The sequence below is a fragment of the Mus musculus genome, chromosome 6, assembly GCF_000001635.26.
Source record: "Mus musculus strain C57BL/6J chromosome 6, GRCm38.p6 C57BL/6J".
NCBI classification, from domain to species: Eukaryota; Metazoa; Chordata; class Mammalia; order Rodentia; family Muridae; genus Mus; species Mus musculus.
Genome location: NC_000072.6, coordinates 42,259,294 through 42,284,361, shown reverse-complemented (window position 1 = coordinate 42,284,361; position 25,068 = coordinate 42,259,294). Strand labels below are relative to the sequence as shown.

At 43.5% G+C, this 25,068-nt stretch overlaps 2 protein-coding genes across 8 annotated transcripts; both read right to left on the bottom strand.

The window, feature by feature from the left end:
- Positions 1 to 1,853: 1,853 nt before the first annotated feature.
- Casp2 (caspase 2) lies at positions 1,854 to 19,460 on the bottom strand. 4 transcript variants are annotated; one of them, XR_377417.3, is made up of 12 exons: positions 19,165 to 19,454; positions 16,713 to 16,863; positions 16,301 to 16,468; positions 16,074 to 16,155; positions 15,382 to 15,476; positions 14,906 to 15,082; positions 10,317 to 10,445; positions 7,577 to 7,667; positions 7,432 to 7,492; positions 4,436 to 4,585; positions 4,169 to 4,278; positions 1,854 to 4,016 (listed from the first exon to the last, which is right to left on the bottom strand). XR_377417.3 is itself a non-coding variant. In NM_007610.2 (11 exons), the coding sequence occupies exons 1-11, from the start codon at positions 19,236 to 19,238 to the stop codon at positions 3,885 to 3,887; spliced, it is 1,359 nt and encodes a 452-aa protein (NP_031636.1). In that variant the 5' UTR covers positions 19,239 to 19,377; the 3' UTR covers positions 1,854 to 3,884. The 4 variants fall into 4 exon arrangements, 1 of the variants encoding a protein (NP_031636.1); NM_007610.2 differs by lacking the exon at positions 7,432 to 7,492 and having other exon boundaries at positions 19,165 to 19,377; XR_377418.4 differs by lacking the exons at positions 7,432 to 7,492; positions 7,577 to 7,667 and having other exon boundaries at positions 19,165 to 19,450.
- A 346-nt stretch (positions 19,461 to 19,806) lies between these two features.
- Tmem139 (transmembrane protein 139) lies at positions 19,807 to 22,430 on the bottom strand. Of its 4 annotated transcripts, none has more exons than XM_006505328.4 (4): positions 22,336 to 22,410; positions 21,887 to 21,935; positions 20,857 to 21,118; positions 19,807 to 20,634 (listed from the first exon to the last, which is right to left on the bottom strand). In XM_006505328.4, exons 3-4 carry the CDS (start codon positions 21,099 to 21,101, stop codon positions 20,235 to 20,237), a joined length of 645 nt encoding a protein of 214 aa, XP_006505391.1. In that variant the 5' UTR covers positions 21,102 to 21,118; positions 21,887 to 21,935; positions 22,336 to 22,410; the 3' UTR covers positions 19,807 to 20,234. The 4 variants fall into 4 exon arrangements, with proteins under 4 accessions (XP_006505391.1, XP_006505389.1, XP_006505390.1 ...); XM_006505326.4 differs by having other exon boundaries at positions 20,857 to 21,467; positions 22,336 to 22,409; XM_006505327.4 differs by lacking the exon at positions 21,887 to 21,935 and having other exon boundaries at positions 20,857 to 21,467; positions 22,336 to 22,430.
- Positions 22,431 to 25,068: the final 2,638 nt, after the last annotated feature.

The following is a 25,068-nucleotide window of genomic DNA, read 5'->3' as shown; positions in this document are numbered from 1 at the left end:
GCTGTGGGTAGTCCTGCAAAGGTCCTGAACTTGGATGCAAATTCACAAGCAAGCATGTATGTGTATTCTCTGAAAGTTTTAAATCATCTCCTGTGTTTCACGATACTAAGATTAAAGGGCGTATTATACGGGAAGATGGGGGATATATGTAGTTGTGTATGAGATTATCTTTTAGTATGAAAAAGAAACAGATTCTCCTTTCAGCGTATGCTTACTTTCCGATTCCAACCTCTGCTAGTTTGGCCTCCCCAGTGCATAGGGCATACTGGGGACTAACAACAGGGTCTTGCGCATGCTAGTCAAGCATCCTATCACTGAGCTATATTCTCACTCAGATATCACTGTGTGTGTGCATGAAACAGGTAGTTCATTACAGGCAAATGACGCAATGACTCAAGGGCAGATAAGGCAATGCCCACAAGGGTCACACCCTGACCATCACTCTTAAGGCCTTCTAGTTTTCTTTAATCTGTTTCTATCTTTCTGAATATTTTCCTGGTGTCATCACTTTTAACCACACAATGACTTTTTAAGACACAAACTCTTTCCTTACCTTTTAGGTATGGGTAAATGGAGACTTAGCTACTTTAGCCAGTGTCTCAGTAATGACATCAATAAAGGCAGCTCTTTTCATAAAATCAGATCTATGTGATCTCAATACTGCATTTCCTTTTTTGATAGCTCAAAGTGTCAGAGCTTCATTGTCTCTTCTGGGGGGGGGGGTGGCAAAGAGGGCAAGTGACTCTATGAGACTCCAGGGAAGACCGAATGGAAGGCTCCCAGCTCTGGGCAATACTCCATCCGCTGTAGCTGTGTGTCTTCCTCCTCTTTAGCCCCCTCTCCCCTTTCCCTTCTTAAAGCTTTGCTCTAGTGAACAGTGGTTTTATTTCTTCCTGTTTTCCGTTCCTATTTGAGAAAACAGGATGGGGAAGGGCAGCAGAGGACGGCCCCCACCTCAGGGAGGGGGATAATTTTAGAAGAGAATCCCCTGGCAGAGGTAAGTGGGGGAAGGGAGGAGAGCTGTGAAATTCAACCTGACACCCTTATTCAAGGGCGGGTGGGAAGGACATGGACAGGCTTGGGCAGGCTCTGCTCTGTAATTCTCCAAATTGCCACACCTCCAGTGTCCTTGCTATCTTGAAAAAGGGTACCTATGTCCACTTACCTTCTAGAATTTTGTACCACCCTCACTCAAGCTGCATGTTGTGTTACTGTAGTACTTTGGGCAGTCTCCCCAGGCCCTAAGCTTCTTTGCTCCCAACACTCACTCTCCCCACCTGCACTCCCTCTATCTGGAGGCATGCTTCTCTACTCTGCTGGCTGGCAGTCACTTGTCATCCCTCAGCAGCTTTCCGCAGCTCTTTACTTTCCAATGTTCCAACAGAATTTCCTGGTTCTCATCAAACCTCCCTAGCCCACAACTTGAACATCTGCTTTTTGGTGGAGTTTCCGAGTATTCCCCAGTTTAGAGTTCATTGCTAACATCTCTTCATGGCCAACCTGGAATTTGCTAAATATTTGTCTACTTTGAAAAATCTTTAATTTGGGCTGAATGAAAAACGGAATCCCAGTACCCTCCCCACTTCTACATCCTCTTTCTAGCTCTACTTGCCATTTCAGCCCCTGCCCCATAACCTAATATGCCAGAACAACTACTTGTTCCTGTAGCCCATTTGACTATTAGAAATCCCAGGTTATGCCAATGAAGATAGGTCCACAACCTGGGCATACTGAAAGACGGTGGTAGCAAAATAGGAGTGATCTTACCATGCCTTGTGAGGGGGCAGAAGTGATGCAGTGTAAGGGGCAAAGCTTCCGAAGATTGAGTGTCCACAAAAACACCAGGCACAAAATCAGTAATAAGTATCAACATTTATTTGGCACCTGATGGCAATACAAAATCTTGGCAGTGGGAAGTGTGAAGATTCTACCACTTATGCATCCTATACTGACCCAAAAGGCAGAATTTGGCAGCAAGTCTTCAAACCACTTGGTTCATACAACAAACATTAGTTGAGCACCTCAACTACCATAGGCCTCAAATTTGCTGGGCACTATGGAGATGTGAAAGAAGTTGTCTCACACGTGATATGTAGAAAATATAAAAAAACAACAACAAAACAGTGGATAAAAATAAAACACCTGGAAAAAAAAACCCATATACTAATTGAACTGTACACTATAATAGCAATTTAGAAACTGCAAAAGGTAGGCTCTAACTAAGGTTAGCTGCTGGTCTCCTTCCTTTACTCAGGAAACATTCATGAAGACCTAGTAAGTGCCAGTTACTGGATATCAGTAAGTAAGAAGCACAGTTCCCACTCTCTTGGAGCATTCAGCCTCAGAGGGAACAAGTGAAACAAGCAAAAGTGCCATTACAGCCTGCAGTAAGCACAACAGAGACCAACATGATGCCCTCATAAGGAGGCACAGTAGACAGCATGGGCAGCATGGTCAAGAGGCCTCCGCCAGACTCAAAAATCAGAGACTAGCCAAAGGAGAGTTCAGAACACCTGCAAGACGGAGATGAGGACCTAAGAGGGGCTGGAGCATAGTGAGAAATCACCATTTAATGAGATCCAAAGGGAAGGTATGAGCCAGATCTCGTAAGCTGGGTGTAAGAATTTGCATTTTAGATGAAGCGTAACAGGAAGCTAGTGTTCTAAGCAAGAGAATGACATCACCAGATATTTTAAAAACCAAACTACTCTGTTACATGGAGAATAAATTGGAAGAGAGGAAAAAATGGAAATGCAGAAGGTTTTCAAGAATAAGCAAGTTTCATAAGAGCAGAGACAAGTGCTTCTAGGTTATATCACATATGGTACTATCCCCACTAAAACACAGAGAAACAATGAGAAGGGAGACGCTGCCACAGAAAACCAAAGAAGCCTCACGCTGAAGCAGAAGGCAGAAAGAATAAGCAACTACAGTACAGCGTAAGTGGCAAGAAACATCCTACAAAGGACGGCTTCACAGACTTGGCAGAAGCAGCGAATGGTGAAGGTAAAGAGGGGAACCAGTACAAAGCAAGAGAGACCCTGGAGGCCAGCCGTCAAGTACAGTGTAAGTGCATGCAGAAGCCACAGTAAGGAAGGAGAGACATCCTGATGACGGGTGATAGTGTGAGACACAGCACACTCAGCTGTCACTGCATTTTCATGTAGTTATGCCCGATAAGGTTCATTCAGTGACAGTTCAAACAAAGCATGACCAGGGAAATTTCTATGACTTCCAGTGTCATGGCATACAGACCCTAGGCTCTGTTCAAAGGCTGGGTGCACTGAACACAAAGGAACCAATGGAAAGGCTGAGGGACTGTCCTTCACCTAGGGCCTGAACTTAAAGGTATGCATAGAAACTTCGCAAGTAGTAGGATCTCATCTGTCCCTTCATGACAGATGAAAACACCTACATTAAATTGGGACATCTTCCAAATCTCCACTGTGGGAAAAATGAGGTTGTAGATATGGAAAAAAAAGGAGATGATCTCTGAGACTCCTTAACTGATTTAGGAAAAAAAAAAAAAGCTATGATCCAAGTACTCCTAAGATGCCTTGGGAACAAAAATATCACAAACATTGAGAAATCCAAATGCCCTCTTCCCACAATAATACTGTGTTCACAATGTCATTTTCTAGGCTGTAGCTAAAATGCTTCTGGTAACACATCCATTCAGAGCTGGCTCTATAGGTAGAGAACACGACACCGGAGGAGCCATCCTTATGTTTCATACCCAAAGACAGAGATGGCTGACAGGAAACAAGCCTGGGAGAATCTCATATCCCTGAGAGGGTAGACAGAACAAAAACCATTCTGAAGAGAAGTCTCCATTGTGCCCCCAGTGGTCCAGTGGCCTCCAACAGCAGGAATAGCAGGCGGCATCACGTGGGTGGGTAGCCTGGGAACAGGTAGAGTTGCTGGCACAGAGTACTACAGTACTCAGACATCTCCTTGCATCGGTGGAATTCTGTGCCAGGGGCATAGCCTTCACGCTCCTTGATAAGGGCATTCACCTGGGAAGGCAGAACCAATGGTCCAAAGTCCGAGATCACTTTGTGCTTCCATGTACAGGCCAACCAAAAGGGTAGATGAAAAAAGTGTGCAAGGCAAGAAGGCAACAGTATGGAGACGCAAAGGCTTGTGGAGGCAGCTGGAACGGACTTACCTTAACAAGCATGTCGGCCACGTGCATGTCACAAGCTCTTTCAGAGAACACCTGAGTGAGGGCCTCAATGTACCAGGAACCCCGTTTGGTGTTCCGCATGGCAGCATTACCTACAACCAGAGGTGTGAAGGTCATGGGCAAGCTTCACAAAGTCAGACTTCTAGTCCTTTTTCTACCCTCTCTAGTATGAAGTAGACTTCAGTATGAAGACAAAACAAAAGGAAATAAACCCCACATCCAGGACAGTCTAACCTTTTGCACTCTTACCTTTAAGGCAAGCATAGCCACATATCATGTCTGAGCGAGTAGGCAGTCTCATCTTCATCAACTCCTCTTTGCCAGCATCACTCTCCTCACATCCAGGGGATTGTGTGTGGTTCTTTCCATCTTGCTGGTCGACACCTCTATCTGTCTCATCTGCAAAAAGACCAACAGAAGAGACAAAAATGTTACTTTCTTCCATCTTTTATAGATCTGTCAAAGTCCCTACAATTGCGACTGAAGAGCCATTTTTAGCTGTTGCCTCCAACCTGTAGCTATAAAATTAAAAAAAAAAATTAAAAAGTTATTACTTTCTAAACATGTATCATTGCTGGAGGGGTAACTTCTAAAGGCCAGGCCCATGTACCTATATTCCTATTCAGCATTAAGTGCAAATGCAGTTAGGACAGTCGCATTAACTTGTTCAGTTAGCATAATGTACAGAAATTACACTCCCCCCGTATTAGACAATAAATTGTGGTATTTAGTCCTAGAAGAAAAAAACAAGTCTGCTTACTATTCATATTCTATATTAAAATTACAACCTTAAACTATGTTATCAGTTTAAAAAAATGAGAGTAGGTGTGATCAGAGGTTCTCACAGTGTTTTTCAAACTTCTAAAACTTTTCTTACTTGCTTACTAAGTTTGTAGACAAACTTAGAGAAGTTCAAAAATGGAAGAACTTAAAATTAGAAAAACAAATTTGAGTACTTTCTCCTAAAAAATGAACAAGCTGCTGTTTATTTTAGAGTTAGGAAGGACATAGCAGGCATATGTTTGTTACATATGTTTGACAGCGTGAACATCAACAGGTCAGCACATCAAACCCAAGATCACCTTTTCACAGGACGCCCTGCATGCAAGACAAACCAAAGCCTGAAGAATTTTGGGAAAAGGACCAAGATTCACTGACTCAATCACCCCCCCAGACAGGGTCTCTCTGTAGTCCTGGCTGTCCTGGAACTCACTCTCTAGACCAGGCTGGCCTCAAACTCAGAAATCCGCCTGCCTCTGCCTCTCAAGTGCTGGGATTAAAGGCGTGTGCCACCACGCCCGGCAAATTTTTTTTTTCTTAAAGTATTGTTCATGTACCTATCAGGCACTGTCTCTTACTAAGATCTAGGGGCACACTGAGTTAAACACTATGTTCTTATTGAGCTTATCCTTCTAGCTTGGGAGTCAATCATTGTATTTTGGAAAGACTGGCAAACTCGAACTTTTAGAGAAGCCTCAGCTTCATGTCATACTTTAATGGGCCTGATTTTAGACACTGGATTAAGTGCAACAAAAATTACTCCAGAAAAAGAGCAATTTCTTCCTCCAACTCCAGCACTACATACACTTCTGAGATAGGAAGAAAATGGTCTGCATTGTTGTTACTGCCATCTAGACCAGGCTAAGGATGTCCTTTAAGCGATGGAGAGCTTACCTCTTGCCTTCAAGTTTCAGGCATATTAATCAATAAACATTCTCCACCTTCTCTTCACAACTGCTTTCTACATCACTGCCCATTTCTAGACATACAATTCCTCTTTCACTCAAAACTTCTAAGTGCTACTGTGTGTGTACAGCAGTGCTCTGGGCCTAGAGAAACATCTATGAATGAAAAATGCTTGCCCTCCCTCACATGTTCTTTTCTTAGCGCAGCTCCCCTTCCACGGTAACGTTCCTGGAAAAATGCACCATATTAATTTCATAGTTAAGCTCACAAAGTATTATCCGTTAAAGCTCAAAATCTCAGCTATGACTAAAGGTTTGTAATTAGCTAGATTAACAGCTTACGATCAGCCACATCTCACTTCATCACTTATAGAGGTGCTTAGCCTTGTATATTTGAGCACGGCAAATATATTATATAGTTGGGGTGGGTGGATAATGCTAAATGGTGGCACACTATACACTTAGAAGATAAATTTTATAATGTTGTGTTTGTCATGTGTTCCATCCCTTTTCTGGGAAAGGCTCTCTTCACACCTGTATAAAGCATGTATGCACGGTTTAAGTTAAGTCTTTCTGCAGCTACAAAAGCCTTGTCAAATGAGCCTCAGACAAGATCACCTCATTGCTGCATACTCTTACTTGTACAGTTGCTATCACACAAATTTCATCCTGGCATGAGATTTAAACTCAAGATGCTCCACACACACTTGCTTTAACTTCCCTAGTAATCCATATACTAGCTAGACATTTCCTTCTGCTTCTGTGATGGAATTTACAGTCATTGCAAGACTTTAAAATACACTCTGCAGTGATACACAGGGAAACATTAGGGACCTGCATGTTTGGATAATACAAACTTTAACCCAGGGAGGATGCTGACCAGGTTGTAGCAGCTGTGACTGGCTTTCTTTCCACATTTACCCTGAAAGCTCTTAGGTGCCAATTTTGATAATCATCACAACAGCTTAAAGAAGTTGACTACACACAGTTTATAAGAAGGAAATAAAGTAGAGGGATGTGATGCGACTTCTCTAACTTTACATAATTATTAAGCAGTAGAGTCACAATCTGATTCCAAATTTAGATTCTTAATTACTACTGTTTTCCTCTAGATGAGAAGGAGGCCTATGTGTCTTCTGAGCCATGTTACACAGGCCTGGCTCTTAAAGGGGTAGAAGACACTGCATGCAAGAGGATCGAAGCAGCTCAGGAGAGTCCGAGGCAGACATGATGCAGACATGAGGTCTGTACTGTTCTCCTGCATGCTCCAAGAATGGTAAAGAAAGGAGGCAAGCGCATGGGAGCGTGAACATGGCACAGAGAGAAAATGCAAGGGTAAGAGAAGGAAGATTTGGAAGAGTCAAGCAGAAATCCTTAACTGGAATGAAAAACAATAAAAAGTACATTGCAGTTAATAAGCAGAGAAGAGCCAAGTTCTTAGGAAAAGAGCACACACTGATAAGAGATTCCTGACAGCCATGGAGGTGTAGAGAGCTGGTCAGACTGAGAGCCATGGGCTGCCCAAGTCCTAGCACACCCCATGCATTGGGAGACACTTACAGAGCAAGAGAGGCGGTGGCAGCAGTGAACAGAAGGAGGTGCCCAAGGGATCCAATAGCACCTGAGAGGAGCAAACAGGAAAGTGAGAGCTGGTGGAGGCTGCCCAGGAGCCACCACCCAGGTGCTGGTTTGCCAGGGCACTCACCTCCACGACATGCTTGGATGAAGAACATTTTTGGCTTGTTCTGTAGACTTGGACAGTTAGCATTGTCAAAAAGTCGAAAAACCTCTTGGAGCTACCAGAAACAAATAAGGGAGAGGGGAAGTTAGGTAGCCAGTGAGACCTCTTGAAGTCTAACACATACAAATTCAACCTTCATCTGAAAGGTAGGGAGATAGCTGATCTTGTCAACTGGACTAGATTTACAGTCACTTGGGAGATACACTTAGTTTATTTTTGAGGGTATTGAATTTCCAGAAAGAATTAACTGAGGAGGAAAGACCTGGAACCCAGACTGAAAGGGTTGGGGCAAAGAAAGCCAGACATGCCAGCATCTCTTCTTTTATGCTACACAATTTACCCAAATACAAGAAGCCTACTGCTCCTGTCTCCACTGGAGAGCTGGCTTCTTGCCACGGGGGCTTATATTGTCAAACAAGGAGCCAAAACAAACTGTTTCTCGTTAAGAATTTTTGGTCTCAGTCCAAGAAAACCAATACTGAAAACTTATGCCAGTTTGGGGTCAATACAGCCATAATCTTTCCACATGGTTCATAGGCCATTGGAACTAGTTTGTTGGAGGAATATGGGAGAATTAGAAGCTGCAGGCTAAAAAGCCCAGAATGCTCTAAGCAGGGCTTCAGGGGCAATTTTAGTGGGTTTTCAAGACACCCAAGTGTTAATTAAGAAAAATGAAGACACAGGCTAGGCTCAATAGATCCTAGAACAGATCAAGGACTTTAATGAGAACTCAGCTTGTGTCCTACTTTGGTGAGGAATTGGACGCAGTCGTCTATATTCTGAAAACTTGAGGTTGAATTTAAATAATGGACTAATTTATTTAGCAGAGTATATTTTACCATAACATTCAGGCTGTGTGACATGGGTCACCATAGTGACCTATTGCTCACTAAACTTACCCACCATTACAGTGAGTGAAGTGTACAGCATAAAGATATAAAAATGCACTTTCATGAAGAAAGGCCCTTGAGCTTGGTTAAAATGAAGGACAGGGTAGAAATTCTTTATTATTTACCAGAATGCCTCAGACTCTCAGGTGTCAAAGGCTCTAGGAAACTTGTCCTTGAGGATAACTAGAGCCCAGTCCCAGACATCATGGGAGAGAGTTCTATCACAGCCATTAAGGCAAAAATTGAACTCTACATTGGACAATGGGAAAGAGGGAAACTAGGGGAAAAGATCCCAATCAAGAGTTACAGGGTTGAGGGTACAAATTTCCATAAAACAGAGTACCTGAAAAATAATCTTTAGGTGTGTCCTAAAAAATAATAACAGAGTGCCTGAAAAAATAATCTTTAGGTGTCGCCTGGATACAGGCTACCCAGGGAAGTATTTTCCGAGGGTCAGCTAAAGCCAGAGGCTGCTGTAGCCGGGCTACATCTCAAGCTGGCAGCAGAGAAGGAGGTAGAATCAGAGACTTACACCAAGGCTCCAGAAAGCCAAGAGGCCAGGCAATGTGTAGCCTCAGTAAGGCTGGATCCCTGTATAGAACTCCTGAGTGGGTAAAACAGAAAGTGACTGCTAAGATGTAAACAAAGACATCATATATGGAGAAACCAGATACATGGGACCCCAGATACGGAAAGCTGTTGGCACCAAGTGAAGCAAAGAGGCCACATAAGCCACATGCCAAGCTGCAAGGAGCAAGATTTTCATGTTAGCTGGAGCAAACGCTGCAATGAAGAACCCCAGATGCTGAGCTGGGTTTGTCATTCACTCAGGGGCTTCAGGGCAGTTTCTGTCCACTTCATTTGTCCCATTGCTTACTTTCTGGAACAGAAATGTGTACTCTGCCACCGTATATTGAGTGTAACTGGTTCTCTGTTACAGGTTTTAACGCCAGACTCATAATACTTTAAATTTATACTTTTGATCAGTGTTGAAACAGCTAAAACTTAGAAGATTCTTAGAAATATATTTTTCACTATGAGATGCCCATTAAGTCTTAAAGAGAACCAGGGACAGGCTATGTTTAAAGGTGATCTGTTCAGGTGTCTTATTTAAAATCAAATGCATAATGAATCTGAAATGCTCCTGTGCTTGTTCTATTGTGTGGCTTCATTTCAGCCTTAGTTATGAACATGTAACATGTGTACTTGGCACTGCATGTTCCAGTAAAGCAGGCTTAAATACTTAGCTTAGATTCCTATAGTGTCTTTATTGGACAAAGAGTTTTGTCTTTAGCGAAGCTAATGGTCTAATTATAGAAAACACACTTTTAATACTTTTCTATCAGCATTTGTTAGCATAGACATATAAGATTGGAATTTTTGGACTGTACTGTTAGAAAGTTTGGTCTTAAAAATTGCTTTTTGAATTGCTAAATTGAGTTTCATAAAAAAATTATTGAATGGATTTTGGTTTGGGATTGCTTTTCCAACAATTTCTGAAACAGTTCAAAACATACATCTGCCATTTTATGCTATGTATTCATATTAATCAGTGTTCTTAGCATTGATGATTATAAAAAAAAATTAACTACCCCTGAAAACAATGAAGATATTCTATGTTCAGCAGTATCAAAACTTCAGATGACATGGCTGAACAAACCACCTTAAGTCCCCACTGCCACAACGGACTGTGTGCCTTCAAGCCGTAAGCCAAAGTTACTCTTCCTTTCAGAAGCTTCCTGCCAGGTATTTGGTCACAGCAAGGAAAAAGTAGCTAATACAGGTGTACAGATAGGACACAAAATTATACACACCTGAAGCAGTTTGCCATCTACACCATAGATGCCACCTTCCACACCATGTGAGAGGAGTGCCACTACGCAGGAGTCTGTGACCCGGTGTGCAGGTAACTGTGCAAAATTCTGAAGTTTCTCTTGCATTTCCTAGAAGACAGAGACACCTGCTAGTATTGTTCACTGTAGCCAGCATCAACCTCTGATGTTTGAATTAATCTCTGCCTTGCTTCAATGAAACCCAATCTACTGGAAGATAAAGGTATTTTCCTCCATTTTCCTGTGATCATTGGTAACACATAAACTCTCTGAAAGGCTAAAGAAAACTATATATTCACAAGAAAAATGCAAATGACTTCAGACATCAAACTCTGAATATGGAGTCCCGAGTTCATTGAAGTGATTAAGAACTCCTGTATTAAAGTGAGTTCCCAAATAAGCCACATGGTGTGTGTGTGTGGGGACAGCTCAGTGGGTAAAGTGTACTTGAGTAATACTGGGTGAGCACAGGACTGTGACTATAATGCTAACACCTGGAAGGCAGAGACAGAGGAACTCCTAGAGCAAGCTGGCTCGATAGCTACACTAATCACACCAGCAAGCTCTGGGTTCAACTGGGAGACCTTGCTTCAACAAGTAAGGTAGAAAGCAAAGTCCTAACATCAACCCTAGGGACTCTACATACACACATGCATGCGCGCGCGCGCACACACACACACACACACACACACACACACACACACACACACCCCTAAACACATGTCAACACACATAAATACATGTTAAGAAAACAAACAAACATGAAGTTACCCTGAGTGTGCCAACTATGACTCATTCCCAAGCCCTCAGCCCATTTGTACATAAGGAGACAGAACTTTCTCAGCTATAAGAGCATAGACTGCTCTGACACAGGATCTAGTCTCAAGACTGGAGAACAGCAGGACTTATCTAGTATCTGTCTGATTCTAAGTGTGCCACAATGATGTCTGCACAAGATCCATTGCTCATGAGAAGCAGCTGTGATGATCCTCCATATAGGGAAGACTTTACATATGGATCTGAGATCAGATCCATTTAGTTGGGAAACCCAATTCATATATTACAACAAAAGATTTTAACTTTCCCTCTAACATCCACTTTTCTCTTTATGAGAAAATCATTACAAGTAAATTGTCTCTTAGTTTGTGACAGTTAAGTGGAATATTGCAAAGAAAGAATCACCGTAAATCTAATCACATACTTCAAAGATCCTCCATTATTATAATAAACATGTCTGATAGAGTAATAATTACAGTATTGGTTTAAAGAAATTTATTATTGCTCAACCTGGGGTGCGACTTAAGAATTTTATCTTCATTGATTAACTATACAGATACCAGCAAGTTCAGAATTTGGTTTTTTGAAAGAAAACTACATAGTATCCATTACAGTTTTTAGACCTAGGTCCTCCCTTTGCAACTGAAGAGGCCCAGTTCAAGCCTTCCTTCCACTTGCAGTGGACAGAAAGAAAAGAGCCCATCATTATGCTAGTTCATCTTATTACAAATTTTAAAGAAATAAAATGAACATGAATTTGCTATAGGCAGAATAGTCACAGCACACAAGACTCACATTTACCATCCTCTCCACTCTCAACAGGCTGCTCACTTGTCAATGTTCTGGAGCTTTTAAAGGCGCCTAACTTGTCAATATGTGAAAAGCTGAGCTTCAGCACATTACTGTAATAAACCCTCCCCCTAAATCTGACATTTTAAAATTTATTTGTTCTTTGTTTTTTGTTTGTTTGTTTGTTTGTTTAGAGACAGGGACAAACTACATAGCTCAGGCTAAGCCAGAACTTATTATAAAACCCATACTGGCCTTGACCTCTCAAGTGCTTCTTCTGCCTTAGTGTCCTAAGCTGGTATAGGATCACCAACACTCATGATCATACCTGGCCTGCTCGGATACTTCTGCTTGTATACCCTTGTAATAACTGGAAATGGTGAAACTGGTTTTGGTGAGAAAGGAGACATATTTTTTGGGTAAGCAGAAGCAACCTATAACATAGTATTTGTTATAAATACTATGAATTTATTTGAAGAGAATGAATAGCTGTGAGTATTCTAGAGACAGTTAAAAGTTAATTTCGCTTGAAGAATGGAATAAAAATTAACACACACACACATACACATACACACACACACACACACCCCTGGCCATGTTAAACTTGCAGCTTATTATATCAGTAAAAAGGAGGACTATTAAGCTAAGAGAACATACATACTTTGTCACTGAATAAAGAGAAATCATTTAACAAATGTAGATTACTTATTTGGGTGGATTTTTTTTTCCATACATGACATAGCTTAAAATAGGAGCTGCAGATTGATTGATTGATTGATTATAAAAGTATAGTACTTATATAAATAGCAGTGTTTATAGCTCTTGGTTATTCTTTAGCTGGGGACTGGAGGCTATATGAATGGTATATCATCTACAGATAAATGCAAAGCTGTATAGATAGCTATATTTTCCAGGGATGACCCACAGAATGTCCTTACAGTCTCCCAGTTGTCTGTAACCCAAATGCAAATTAAAAACAACAGCATGTGGTGAGGATGAGATTTACCACCTTAGAACACATCTCTACTTCCAAATGTGCTAAACTATGATTCAAGAGTCAAGTTACCTCTCAAGGTAGATACAATGCATATTTGATGACAGACCCTGAATACATAACTAAGTGGTAAGAACACTAGTTAGTGTTCTCTTCAGCACCAATGGGGGGGGGGGAGGAATCTCCATAATTAGTTATACTATTTTTTTTACTTCAAGGGAATTACTAGTCAAAACGAATAATAATGATACAAAGGAGGATCTTAGATTTCTTGGTTGTGTTTCTGTTTGCCACATACTGTATGTTTAAAAAGTAGTCTTTTTAGATAAGTCCAACAGGAAAAGAGAATTCTGCACTGTATTCCCACTGTAGCAAAGTCCTGTATTCACAGCAAACACCTGGCTTAGGAATGTCCATCTTATCTATACACTGCTCCCTCTGCTTAGACTGCCTCTGTGAGTTCCACCCACTGCACTTACTCTTCTGACCTCATCTACTCAAGTTATTTATACTCTCAGCTCTTGTAAGAATAGAAGCTCCAGCTCTATTAGTAATATAGGGGGATGAACTAATGTTAAAAGCTCCCCCCACATCTATCCTTGAATTCTGAACCACATTAAATTAAATTTGTGTGTGTGTTTTAACAGTCCTGAAATTACAAGGTGCTCAAAATTTAGTTTCACTGCAACCCATGTGACAGTACAACTTGGGAGTGAGAATTCAGTAGTCCTTGACTCTGCCTTAAATACAGCCAAAATGGAAATGGCCTATATAAAGGATTCATCAAGTTTCCTGAATATTTCAGAAACAAAACAAAATAAAATGAAAAACCAGCAGTATTCCACTCTATTAGTGAAACAGAATGGAATCCTTTATCAGGCATCTAAGATTCACTGTCAACAACATACATTTAGAAAACCATAACAGAATAGTTTCCTAGAAAAATATAAGGAAAAGACAGACCATACCCTTGGAAACCAAACATAGCACAAAGCTTGTTAGGTGACCCTCCAGTTCCCTCAACAGTTACTGAGGAGGACAAGCTAAATACTTCAATCCCCTTGATGATGGAAAAGTTTGGTCTTGCTATGCCTCCCCCCACTTTCCTTGGAGGAGATTATATTCAAGGCTTTGCATATACTGTGTAACCACCAAGCCACAACTTCAACCCCAGCCATGGCTTTGAAGCAAGAACAGATGGATTTTAAATGGGCAATTATGGGCAAGCTGGGAAGAGCACCATGTCAGGAACAGCACTGAGGCACACACTTTATGAAACTGACCACACCCAAGATAGAAGTGGGACAGCCAAGATGACCAGAATAAACTTTCAACACAAAACCACGATCCTCTACTGCAAGGGAACAAAGGGAATTTATTTACTCATCTGTTTATAAAAGACAAGGTCTCATGTAGCCTGGGCTGCCCTTCAAATTACTATGTAAAGGAGGCTGGTCTTGATCCACCAGTGATACTCAAAAACAAGTCAGTAAGGACAACTCATAACTAACTGCTTACGTGTGACTGTACAGGAGCAACCTAGCCTAAAACAATTCAACACTGACTTAGTCTGTCTCTGAATAGGATTTACATGTATTTTTCTACTTGCAATCTACTGAATCTAGCAGAAGTAATGATTTAAACAATAACTGGTCTCAAGTAATCGTATCAACTATAAAGTAAATCCCTGCATAGCCTGATTTATAAATACCCTTCTGGAGTTTGTCTGGATGGATCTCGGTGTCTCCTCACTTCCTGAGTGACCGGGAGTCAGGTTTCTTAACACATACATGTGGGAACCCAAGCCTCCCTGTACTATTCTAACTCCATGAAATCTCAGTTACCCTGAGACAGCAATGTTCAGAAACTGGCTGGCCCTAGTTCCTTTTACTAGATCGCAGGAAGCAGCACAACAGTGAGAAACATCCAGCAGGAACAAGAGGAACAGAAGCACTCAGCCCCCAAGTGCAGCCCACCCAATATACATGTCAGCCTTTCCAGCCTCGAGTACCTGTGCGGTCTGGTCATGTAGCACATGGACATTGTAGCCCAAAAGCTTGAAGAGGGTGACTAGAGTAGTGTGGTCCACATCCCCTCCAGAGCGGAATTCCAGGTCTTTCTCTCCAGTGAAGTGCACATTGCTCAGCACCAGTGCCAAGCCACGGGGCTGAGATTGCAACCTATAGGCCTAGAAGGAGGAGGCCAATTAGACCAGGAGCTTCTTGATGACAGGCAATGTCGTTACCCTACAAGATCAAAAATTTCAAAACACACCCCAAATAATAACCCACATCCCAAAGGCAGACAACTCCCCAAATCCAACCTCCTGTATTTTTTTTTTTTTAAATCACACTAGGTAACAAGGAGAAGCCACAGAAGGCATCAGTCATCGATGACATTCTCACAAGGGCAAAAGCAGCAAAACACTCAGAAGACCAGGAAAGCCTCTCAGTCCCCTCCTCTCTTCTTGAAATTATGTAAACTCACCAGCTGGTAGTGTGCCTGGTAAAACTCAGGAGTGCATGGCTTCACCAGAAGACAGGGAGGACCATCACCATTATCTAAGGAGTGTTCCGTAGCATCTGTGGGAGAATGCCAAAAGTTAGTACACATTTCAGCACTGCTCCTGTAACTTCATTAATTAGTCATTTTAACTGTAGGGCACACTTTAAATGTAGGCTTTAACGTTTATTTCCTCTAACATGTAAGCTCAACGCTTGCACAGACCCTGTTGGCTTCTGTTCATCACTAGCCCCCGCCCCCCCCCCCCCCCATGGCTTCAAACAGTAGATACTCAACTTGCTGAGTGGTAGAAAGTGCTTCTGAGACAAGCCTGGTTCTAGTCACCTCACTGCAGACAGGGAGCCCTGAATCTACATCCCTGCTTTTCTTGTTTGGCTTTACAGAGAAGGCAACTCAAATCATACACAGTAAATTGCATTTTCCATCTCCATAAGGTACACAAAAAAAGCCAATTATTTTGAAGAATACTACATATGATGGAAGGGAATGGATCCAATTTATATCCCTCTAACCAAACCAATCTTGCTTGCCTGTCAAAATTCATAAGGCCCTGTTCCTGTCGTGAAATTCGTCTCACTTTTAGGGAAAAGTCAGATACTAGTGGAAAAGCAGGTTAAGTCAACGTGGGAGGTTCCTTTTGTCCTTTTCATTCTCACCTGTGGATAGGCGGAGCTGCTTGTGAGGAGGGCAGGACTCACACACCGAGAAAGGGAGACTTGTGTCATAGTCACAGCTCAACTGAAAGAAATCAAAAGACTCACCATGACCTCAGAGAGATGGTTCTGTCTTAACTAAAATCAAGTTTCTCTTTCCCACACCCCTTGCTCTATATATTTTCTGGACAAACTAACCCACCCCAGGCTACAGTCCTAGGGCTTCATACCGGTGGGAGTACGTGCTGAATATCTGAGAGGGTTGTGAGCAGTAAGTCTTCCAAGTGACCCTGCCTGGTCTCCCGCAGGGCTTCACAGAAGGCATCAAAAGCCTGGGGTCCTCTCTTTGGCAGCAGGTTGAGGAGTTCCACATTCTGGCTGAAACTGCCCCCTTTGGCCTAAGGAACAGGAAAACAATACTAAATTATATTTATCTAGCTGTAATGCTATTTTTCCACGTGAGGTTCCTAGAGTAGCGTGCTCATTCATCTTTGCAATTCCTCTTTACAGAGTGAGAATGCACAGACAAGGTTTTCTATCAAACTCTCAAGCCGGACAAGGGCATTCCTCTTCCTCAGCACACCCTTCTCCAAGCCTGCCTCAGACCAGTTTATCTTCCTGGAGCCTTCCCCACCCAGATACCTGGATGAGCTCCCTCATTTCCAAAGTGATAATGTCCTTCTCTAGGAGGTGTTCTAACAGCTCGCTCAGCAGCAGCTGCTTGGCCAGCACCACTCGATTCTTTTTCAGTGTTTCCTGGTGGTCAGGATGCATTCCACACACTGCCAAAATCCTACAGAAAGAAGGCAGACACAGGGACTTTCAAGCGTAAGCCTGAACACAGAAGAGAAGTGGATAAAAAGCACACACAAGGCACATTTTGTTAAATCTCTTTACATCAGAATGTACTATGCAGTAATATGCTGACCCTAAGGACATAAGGTATAATTCTCTAGAGAATGTTTGCATCAGACTATCTGAGATAATGATCTGATTAGGAGAGCAAAGAGCCAACTTGGTCAAATTAATATAAAGAAGCACAAACACATCCAAGAGAAGAAACACTTCTCTGACAGACAAGCTTTAGTGTTCAGAAAACATGACATACTTTTTATCTTAGAAATCGAACCTAAGTTGAAAATGATCTTAGGACAGGAATAAAGTAATAAAAACCTAAAGCTAACACCCATATCTCTAAGACACACACACTTGCTCTAGATGGCTCACATAAATATCAAAAATATCTTACATTTCCATGATAAACTAATACTAAAAAGTGATCAAAAATCCTACAAGGTATGGGTAAGTGAAACTGAGTGAAAGCCACAGAAGGTAGATACTAATGGTGAACACGGTATAAATTGTAATCACAAGGACAGTGTAAGCAATGGTTAAATTATCTTGGTAATTTAGTTCCCAGCAATAAATGTATTTAAAAGATTCCATAGTTTTTCCTCTCAAATTTGTAAAGAGACCTGCTTATGCTCAAGAATGGTGAATACCATTTCCAATATACATCCTTTATGTGTCCAATGAATCTCCCTGATCTTATTTAGTATGAAAAAATGCTTAAGTCTGATGACAATGGAGTGACAGTGTAACAGTTGACTTTATACATCAGAGATTTTTAGATGAATCCCGATTTCAATGCAGGTAAAATATAGGAGCACAAGTAAGCACCTTCAATCACTGAAATACCACGCACTGGTCGAATGCCCCTTGTATAAAGGCTCCTTTAAGTCCTTTCAGGCCACAGTTAGATGGAAAAATAGGGTCCTGAGAAACTGCATTAGCAAGAGGTATTGACGCAGAGTAAATATTCAGAATGTACCTGCTATTTCAAAATTCACTAGAATTTTAACTGAGGTTTTAAAATTCATGCTCTACATGAATTTAAAACCTCAGTTAAGAATCACCTTACAAGACAACACAGTAATGGGGATAAATACAGGACCTTGGTTAAATTAAAATGAATACAGCAGCTGTTAGCTGGGTTTATCATTAGGTATATAATGAATGGTAGAGCAGAGTTCTTAGGTCATTAGGAAGATCCATTTCTTAAGCGGCTTCATTTCCTCGACTTCCACTCTACTGCTCTCTCCAGTTTCAGTTGGCTAGCCATGTTCCGGTTTCCTGTAGAGGGCACCTGACCTCTCCCCCAACACCTCATTCTCTTTGACAGGACTAGACCAGGAGACCAAACTCATTTTCAGTTTCTGATTCTCTTGCCTCAGGCATCAGGATGCCAGGATTACAGCCTTGTAGCCTTTAAATGCTGGCCCTGCACTAGGACACCCTTGCAAAAAAATAAAGGGGAGGGGGCTTTTCTCTAGACAATTGCATCCTCAGGTACAATTTACTGACTCCAGTTCTAAATCCTCTTATGTCCCAGGCTTGAATTTTTAACGAAGCAGTCGTCACCGTGTTTTATCTGAGGCTCCACCTACTCCGCACACCTGCCACTTCCTTTTATCTCAAACTACCAGGCTTAAAATATGAACTTTCCCGAAGTTTCCAGTCACCTGGAATTTTAGGGCACCCATGAAAAGTGGAATGGAGAAAAAGAACACCGAGAGGTTTCTAACGCTTTGATTCCGTGTCCTGTAAGAGTTCCCGTTTCTATATTAATGTTAGAGGTCTGGACAGGAAACAATAAAATTGTGTCGTCCTGTGCAATGTTTTCATCGAAACTGACGGAGGAGGCGGAGAAACGGGAACCATCTAATCCTCTCAAAGGATTCAAATCCCCCAAACCTGTGTGGAACTCTCTGACAAACATCTATTATATGAGAAAGCAGTGCAGGGCACGAGATAGTCAATCCAAGTCAAATGCGCCCAAGGCCGAGCTGCGAAGTCTCTGGTTTTTAAAGAGAAATGAGTTTAAGTCCTCAGCTAAGAACTGGAAGGAAAAGCCGGAGCATCTCTGGAAAAGGTGAGATGCCGCAGGCGAGAAGTAGCGCGGGACGGACAAGATCGCTCTCATAGACTCCTCTGCGCTGGACAAAGGGAGGCTGCTGCAGCCCCTGTACACGCGGCACCAGGCCAAGAAGCCGCGCCGCTCGCCTGGCCGCCTCCCCTCCTCTGCCCTCCTCACCTGCTCCTCCTGTCAGCCGCCATCAGCCCCTTCCTGTGCAGGGAGGACTGCGACCTCCCGCTCGGCGCCGCCATTTCCAGCTTTTCCCGGGCTGCACACGCACCACCCACAAAACAAACAAACGCTGGGCCGCGCCAGCCCCCGCATCCCTCCCCCAGCCTCCCACCGCGCCGCGCTTGCGCACGGCTCCGCCCGACGCCAGCAAGCCCCACCCACGCCGGGACATGCGCAAGCGCACACTGCTCGCTGAGGCTCGCACAGCCCAATGGGAAGAGAGGAGGCGCTAGAAGGAACGGGAAGGGGCGGGAAAAGAGCGAGGGTTCTCCTACTCGGGGACCTGATTGGCTATCGATTCCCGCGGAAACCGCAGCCCCCTCCCCTGGTTCCTCCGACCCCTCCTGAAGTAACTACAAGAGACCAAAGGGGCTGGGCTTCCCTTGTTATCCTTGTTCGCCTTGAACTTCCAGGGCCAGGATGCAGGGAAGACGGAAAGCACTAGGAGGCGCTCTTCTCCCAGGCTGGGGCAGCTCGTGGTCGCGCTTTTCCTACACAAGTGTCCTCTCATTCTCTTATCTACCAGTTGACAAGGCTATAAAGTAATGCGGATTGCCTGCTTGGTATTGAAAACAGGAGGCACTGGAATTGGAATTTGATTCGAGTTATTTTTATGTTTTTACTAGCATCCCGTTCTTGTGCAAACTATTCAGCTCCCCTCAACCTTAGAAGCTCTCATTATCTTGGTAGGTAATACCCCATCAGGAATCTCAGGGAGACTTGGTGTCTACAATAGAAGAAACACAGCAGTCACTCAGAGGTATCCCTCCAGCTTCTCTTGGTAACTTATCTCTTTCTCATCTTCCACCTTACTCTGGAAATACTGGTCATCAGATAGGTTCCAGAATGTTTCCAGAAGAATCTAGGTGTGCCATTTATCTGTGAACGACATGCCACAGCCCGACTCCCCGCTGCTTTGAAGGCCTCGATTGTGATGTCCGGGTAAAACCAGTTTCTGATCCAATAGACACTAGGAAATGCTGGGCAAATGAGTGCACAGGTTCTGAGGGCACCACTTAGGGAAGTATCCATTTATCTTCATAGAAAACACTGTCATCATCAGCATGAGCAAAACTGATTTCATAGGCAGGAGGTGGAGTACTAGGCTCCAGTTTGGGGGCCACTCTCATGCTTTGCAGATCAGGAGCAGTGGCCACAACTCGTGGACCCCTAAGTCGAAGAATTCTTCCAGGGTTTCCTCTGGCAGTCATTGTCCCCTCTGAGCCCACTCGCCTTTTCAGACTGCCTGTGCTGGGACTGTCTGGTTGGCTAGGCTGTGCCCCCTCAACTCCTGGGGATATTATGATACTGCTGTAAGGGGGTGGTTGCTCCAGCTCTTGGAGGTGGCTCTGTGGTTGTGAATCCATCACCTCTACAGCCTGTTCATAGGTTGGCACCTCAAAAGCTCCATTGTCTCTGTGGGAGAAGAAATATGGTCGTTAGTGGGTACCTGAAAGAAGACCCCCTTTTTCTGTTCCACCATTCTTGCAAAAGACCTCTCTATTGTCTGCTGACCATTGCTCTTAATGATACCAGTGACAGAGGAAAGCAGAGTCTATGCTTAAGAAAGGATGGGCACAGAGGGAACGAGGGCCTTGCGTGTCTTCCCGTCATCCTGCCCATCTCCCATCGACTCACTGCGCTTGGCCTGAGGCCTCTGGATTCTCAGTCTGCCTGGAGCTTGGCATCGATCGGGAGCATCGTTCCATAACACAGGCCAGGAGGCAAGCAACAAAGCAAAAGCCAGCCAAGCAGAGGAAGAAGTAAGCAACAGGGGCGACATCAGACTGTATGACCAGTAAAGCCAGCCCCAGGAGGAGGGAGGCACTGCTCAGGAAGAGAAATGGCTGCTTCAGTTTCCCCAACAACTGTCTTGGCACCATGGCCCCTCCCAGGGCACCTGCAGAAAGACACACAGTTGTGTGTTAGCTAGTGATCAGCACTGCAGTAGTGCCAGACCCCAAAGTAAAAGTATTATGCTCTTCTATTTGGATTCCCAGTGTTCAATTCAGTCTGAAACAAATGATCTTCAGGGCCTCTGGCAGCTCCATTATTGTCTCCTATTATTATAGGTTATTGCTTTGGAAAGCTGGGAAATTAGTTCAGTTCTGATTCTCAACTCGCAGATGAACAGATGAACGTAGTGTTTCATAGCGCTGCCTGCATTCTTTGCTCTCTCTCTCTCTTCCCTGAAGTCTCTGTTTTAGCTCCCAACTACACCATGCTGGATCCAGGGCCAGCCACCTTACCTGTGAAGAATAAAAAAATAATAATGACTGCCCTGAGAACATGGGCCCCAGCCCCTGGCCAGATGGCCTAATTCCCCTTATAAAGCCTGCTGGAAAATAGGGTCGTGGTCGGACTCCTCTACCCCTGCGTGGTGTATGGGTCTCGACCTCAGCATGCTGGTTTGTGTGCCATTAAAACCTCGTGTGTTTGCAGCAAGCTTGACTGTTGTGACTTTCTGGGCTCTCGATTCCTGAGACTGGAGTGAGGGTCTCCCTTCAGGGGTTCCTTCACCTGTGGCCTCAGTGCACACAGGAATCTCTGGAATCCATATGATGGACCAAGCTTTGCCCTTTTCCTGGTTAGGTCAGACCTCTATTTTTCTCTTCCCAGCCAGAGGGCCCCCAATATGACTCTAGGAAGAGTACTACTCATCACTTACCAGTCAGCCTGAGCGTTTGCTGTCAGCCACAGTTGAGCCAGCCCATGCTCTGGATGGAGGAAAATGTGAACCCAGACACAACAAGGCCACAGGGATACCAAGTAAGTGGGGAAGAATCTTAGAAAGGCCTAGAGCAACCACGAGTGGTCATAATGTGACTTTTCTACACCCCACGTAGAGTCCTGACCTAAGCCTCCTCCTGTAAATCACTCATCTCAGATTTCAAGTGTCCTGCCAGCACGGAGGCTGGAGAGTTGATAAGAAAAGGGACACCTTTTCTCTCAGAAAACAGCAACAGTCAATCTCAAGACAGCTCACACCAGGTAAACACCCTGCCAGTTTCCTGAACTCAGTGTTGCAAGAATTCGCAGACCCTCTCCGCCCACACCAGCCCGACTCCCACGGCCTGCGCCCCGCCCCTTGTAGAGGTCCCAGGAGCTCGGGCTCACCTGTCTCCCCGGGACGCCGAAAACCTTGGCAGACTTGGAACACCGGGAACAGAAGGCGGAGCCTACTTGCCCCACCCTCTCTTTTGCCCCTAATCCTTCCTTCAAGCCTAGTCTTTCTCCACCCCTTTCTCCCAAGACTGACCTCCTGTTACTGCTCCTCAGTTTCCACTGTGAAGTCCTGTCCCCTCCCACTCCCGATGGTCTTTGTACTTAGGACCAGAGTTGGAATTACTTTTTTCCTCGGCCTACTCAAATCATCTTGAGTGCTAGTCACAATCCTAAGCACAAAGTACCTTCTGATTTGTTTTGTACTTGTCTTAACTGAGAGCCTGGAGCAGAGACCGTGGTGTATTTACACTGTTGGGTACACGGGGAGCCATGGTCGAAACTGGAGCGGCATATCATGCCTCTGCTGCTGTCTGTGGATGCTCTGTCTCAGGAATCGTCGGAGGTGTGCTCTTGCTTCCCAGCAGGCTTTTCACAAATCCTATGTCTAGATGAAACCTGCTTTGGAGTCTGCACTGCTTAACCACACCGTTCCTGTCTCTGTCCCAGCTTTTACCTGATTATATAGTGTTTTATGTTTATTTACTGTTCTTTTACTTTGAGCATTATAAGAAAAGTGATTTTTTTCAATGTTCTTGGAATCCCTGTAAAAAGTGGATTCTTGACACTGGGTAGAGCACACCCTTAAGTTTATGCTCTGATCAGAGCTAGCCCCACAAAGGGTTTCATTGCACCCTGTGGCTCCCATAGCTGCTCTAAGGCTCTATTTGTGAGTTTGGGCTGTGAGGAAGTGTGAGAGAGAGAGAGGTGGTCCGCTGTGTCCCTGTGGACTCTATTCCCTCACCGCATTAGCACTGGACAAACCCTATCAAGCTACAGAGACAAGAATACAAATACAATCTAAGGTCCTCAGGAACAGTTATGGGGGCCCTGATAGGAGAAACAGAGAGGAGAGGGAAGAAAAAAGGGGGGAGAGAGAAAGAGAGAGAGAGAGAATGAAAATGGATATGAGAATGAGCATATCAGTAATGGCAAGACTTCCTAGGGATCCTCTGTCCAAGACTGCTCTGGAGGAAAGGATAGGGCATCATGGCAGACTATAGAACCCATATGAGGTGTATCCCTTTATAAAGTAAGAAGGGGCACAGGAAGGGCAATGTGTGGCTATTTTGCTTGTACCCAAGTGTTTTCATTTGTTTGCACCAGTTTCCTTACTATTCCGGTCATATGGAGAAGGTATGGCTGGAATTCAAATGTAAAACCTCAGTTAATACTTCAACAGAAGGAAGTTGTTGAGGACTCGTTGGTATACTTTGCAAGTTATCTTAAGGTGTGAGTTTGGAGAGGGAGAGGAATGAGGTAAAAGGCAAAGGGCCTGAGGGTGTGGGTGGGAGTGTCGACATCATGAGGTCTGTCTGTTCCTAATGGTTGGTGGTGGAGCTGGGACGTCTGGAGGCAGTAACCTTGAGATCTGCTAACTGTGATAAGCACTAGATGTAAGTCTTCGAGTCTGGGCAGTCTGTCGTCTGTGTTCCTTAATTCTCTAACCCAGTATTTTGAAACCAACTGCATTAGTTTCAAGAAGTTATAAACTATTTAAAAGGTAAAGAAAACATGATTTTGTTTTAATGTCTTGATACCATTTTAAAGTTATGTAATTCTAGGCTGTTTACAAAATAGTTGAGTGCACATTCATCACTTTGCAGCTTTAAAACATTTTAGAAATTAGGTCGCATATTTTTCACTTGATAAAAGTCTTTGCTATAGTAATTTCTGGTTGGGGATCAAACTCAGGTCCTTGCACATACTAACCTAACACACTGACCTATAAATCCTCAGCCCTATTAAGTTGTTTATAACATCTATGAAACATATTATAGAATGAATAGGCGGCAATTCTGTTAACATACTGAAAGATTACTATGAAGGGTTAATGAAACAGCCTCCTTATTCCCTTCTATCATTAAAAGTTATGCTACAGGAGAAAGCATGGAGGCTTGAGATTGCCAGGGCCAGAGTAAGGGGTAAGGGAGGGAGAAGCAGAGGAGCAATTGTTACTGTTTGTTGTTGTTGTTTTGTGAGACAGGGTTTCTCTGTGTAGCCCTGGCTGTCCTAGAACTCACTCTGCAGACCAGGCTGGCCTCAAATTCAGAGATTCACCTGCCTCTGCCTCCCATGTGCTGGAGTTAAAAGCTGGTGCCACCACCGCCTGGCTTGTTACTTGTAGTGTTTTTATTTGTAGGGTTTTTGTAGTGACAGACACATTCCAGAATTAGATGGTAGTGAATTCTAAGACTACGCAGTGTGATGAACATCTTCTTATGTGTACGTTCTCCTCGTTTTTATGAATTGAATGATGAACTCTGAGAAGTGGATAAAAACCTAAGTAAGTTTTTATTGAGAGACAAAGAGATAGCAGAGTTTTTATTGCCCCAAATACAAATAGCCAATGTGTTCTTTCCTTTCATTAGCTTTGTATCCATATTAGTTACGGCTATAATGCGGTATCAGGTAAATCAATCTAAGGGAGGAAAACTTTATTTTGCTAAGCGTTTAAGGGCATAAGGTCGTTTGTAATGGGAAGATGTGGCAGCCGCGCGTGCTCATATCTGGGTGGATCAGAAGCAGGCAGCGAGGAATGCCTGTGTTCACCCAGCTTTCCACTTACCCTCCTCCAATTTTAATTCTGCCTGGAACCCCAGCCCATGTGATTGGGGCTGCCGACAG

What these genes read in the sequence shown, in the direction of transcription:
- Tmem139 (XM_006505327.4), bottom strand. Translation starts at nt 21,101, where the DNA reads ATGGTGCCAAGACAGTTGTTGGGGAAACTGAAGCAGCCATTTCTCTTC. An exon ending in GAGGCCTCAGGCCAAGCGCA is followed by an intron (nt 20,635 to 20,856) that starts GTGAGTCGATGG and finishes CTTCTCCCACAG; the next exon opens with AGACAATGGAGCTTTTGAGG.
- Casp2 (NM_007610.2), bottom strand. Translation starts at nt 19,238, where the DNA reads ATGGCGGCGCCGAGCGGGAGGTCGCAGTCCTCCCTGCACAGGAAGGGG. An exon ending in GCAGCTCCGCCTATCCACAG is followed by an intron (nt 15,477 to 16,073) that starts GTGAGAATGAAA and finishes ATTCTCCCACAG; the next exon opens with ATGCTACGGAACACTCCTTA. An exon ending in CATCCAAGCATGTCGTGGAG is followed by an intron (nt 4,586 to 7,576) that starts GTGAGTGCCCTG and finishes GTCTTTTTGCAG; the next exon opens with ATGAGACAGATAGAGGTGTC.